At 38.5% G+C, this 2,141-nt stretch overlaps 1 protein-coding gene across 1 annotated transcript; it reads left to right on the forward strand.

Annotated features, from left to right (window-relative positions):
• Positions 1-450: 450 nt before the first annotated feature.
• On the forward strand, positions 451-1,385 carry LOC110097054 (RING-H2 finger protein ATL72). Its single transcript, XM_020823272.2, has 2 exons — positions 451-1,069; positions 1,244-1,385. Exon 1 carries the CDS (start codon positions 525-527, stop codon positions 1,014-1,016), a length of 492 nt encoding a protein of 163 aa, XP_020678931.1. The 5' UTR covers positions 451-524; the 3' UTR covers positions 1,017-1,069; positions 1,244-1,385.
• The last annotated feature ends 756 nt before the right edge of the window (positions 1,386-2,141 follow it).

The raw sequence follows: 2,141 nt of genomic DNA on the forward strand, positions 1-2,141 counted from the left end.
GACCGAATAATAAATCCAAAAAAAATAAAAAATCTTTTAGTTCTTAGAAAAAAGTATTTTAGTTTATATAAAGCTGCTTCATAGCTTTAATAAATATATTTACTATTTTTAGGAATAGAAAATATATAGATTTTTAAATATTCCTGAAAATAAAAAATTTACAACTCATCATTACATGATAAAAATAAACTGCCGAATTTCTCCAGTTATAAATGTTAATATTATCTTAAAGAGTTTTATGTCCCAAAAAAATATCTAAAAGAGTTGCCTTTCTTAAAAACAATCAACCCCAAAAATTTCCAAAAAAAAAAAAAAAAAGAAACAGAATAAATAATTAAAATAATATTATGCAAATTTTTTAATAAAATTTTCCTAAAATAAGTTTTTGTCATCGAAAAATCAATATCACTGTAAATTCTTTCCCACATCTTACTTATAAAATACCCGTTCTCTTTCCTCTTAGCAGCCGTTTCATCTCTCTCTCTCTCTCTCTCTGGGTGAAGTTATTTCTCCAATCATTACTTATGCTTCCAAACAGAAAAGTTTTAGGAGAGTCGCCGGCGGCACCTCCGTCATCGGAGTGGGGACCGTTCAGCGGAGCCGGTGACTTCGGAAAAAACATGGGTATCATCATCGCAGCCCTTCTTTTAGCCCTCGCACTCGGTTTCACCGCAGGAGCCCTAATCCGCCGCCATCTCCATCGCCGGAACCGGCGCCGGCATCCCGATGCATCTTTGGAGAAGCCGACTGCTGGGCATTTAGCGGTGCTGCCGCCGGAGAGCATCCCGGCGGTAGTGTTCTCCGCCGGAGAGGGTCTTCCCTCGGCGGGTCCGGCTGAGTGCGCTATCTGCCTCCTGGAGTTTACCGATGGCGACGCCGTTCGTATACTGCCTAACTGCGGCCATGGATTCCATGTCAGATGCATCGATGTGTGGATCTCATCCCGGCAATCATGCCCTACTTGCCGTAAAAGTTGCTTGCCGCAGCCGGAGAGGTTATCAACGGACGGGGTTTAGGGTTTTGAACGGTTGGGAAACGGCGAATGGGATGGGGGAAATGGGAGACGAAGGCATATAGGGTAGCTCTGTTGTTTTATTTTATTTTTTTTTTTCCTTGGGAATTTTGTAGATGATCTTACCTTATTGTCTTGGGGAAAGGATGAGTGCGGGTATGTTTGCTGGTGGTGTAAAAGCATGGGATTATTACTTGTGCCTATCATTTTTTTTTTTTTTGGGAGACGAAGGCATATAGGGTAGCTCTGTTGTTTTATTTTATTATTTTTTCCTTGGGAATATTGTAGATGATCTTACCTTATTGTCTTGGGGAAAGGATGAGTGCGGGTAGGTTTGCTGGTGGTGTAAAAGCATGGGATTATTACTTGTGCCTATCATTTTTTTTTTTTTTAGTTGTTTTTCATTCAGGATAACCCTGCAGGTGAGTCTAGATTTTATTTGATATCAATGTAATTATGTAGTAAGGTCAATGTTGTGAAAGTTGATTTTGACGTTGCGGATGCATAGATCCAAAGCTTGGATGCAAAGAGAAAGGATACCCCCTTTATGGGAACATCCTCCTTTTCAATTTGGAAATATCAAATTTGTCATCATTACCCTTTTCTCACTTACCCAAAGAGAAAAGATGGCCTTCCACTTAGAGGGAAGGCCCTCTTGTCCATTGGTAATCCACTACGAAGATTCCAAGGAGATGAAGAAAAGGAAAAGTCCAAAACAAAAAACAGATTGAAGCATTTGAAATTGAGAAGTATCCCACTCTAAATAACTTGCGCGTCATTTATTAGTCTTGAATCCGGTTGTTTCATGTAGTTGCTCTTGCATTTTACTTATTCATCAATATTATCTGTTTAAATAAGCAAGGCAATTCTGCCTATGACATAATAATTTAATTTTATTGATGTGATGATTTGATTGCCTTAAAATTAACTTGCTTTACTAGTTTCTTTATGGCGATTAGTATGCCGCTTTTGTTTTCGCCTGGATACGATAAGACTCTGAGGCGGTAAAGTTTATCATACTCATAACCTTAAAATCTAAAATTTTAGTGAGTCTAAATAAATTAGAAAATCAACGAATCTAGGGAATTAGCCAGGGATCGACCCAGGGTCGCTGCATGCATTATTTCTT

Source organism: Dendrobium catenatum, unplaced genomic scaffold (genome assembly GCF_001605985.2).
Source record: "Dendrobium catenatum unplaced genomic scaffold, ASM160598v2 fragScaff_scaffold_71, whole genome shotgun sequence".
Lineage (NCBI taxonomy): Eukaryota > Viridiplantae > Streptophyta > Magnoliopsida > Asparagales > Orchidaceae > Dendrobium > Dendrobium catenatum.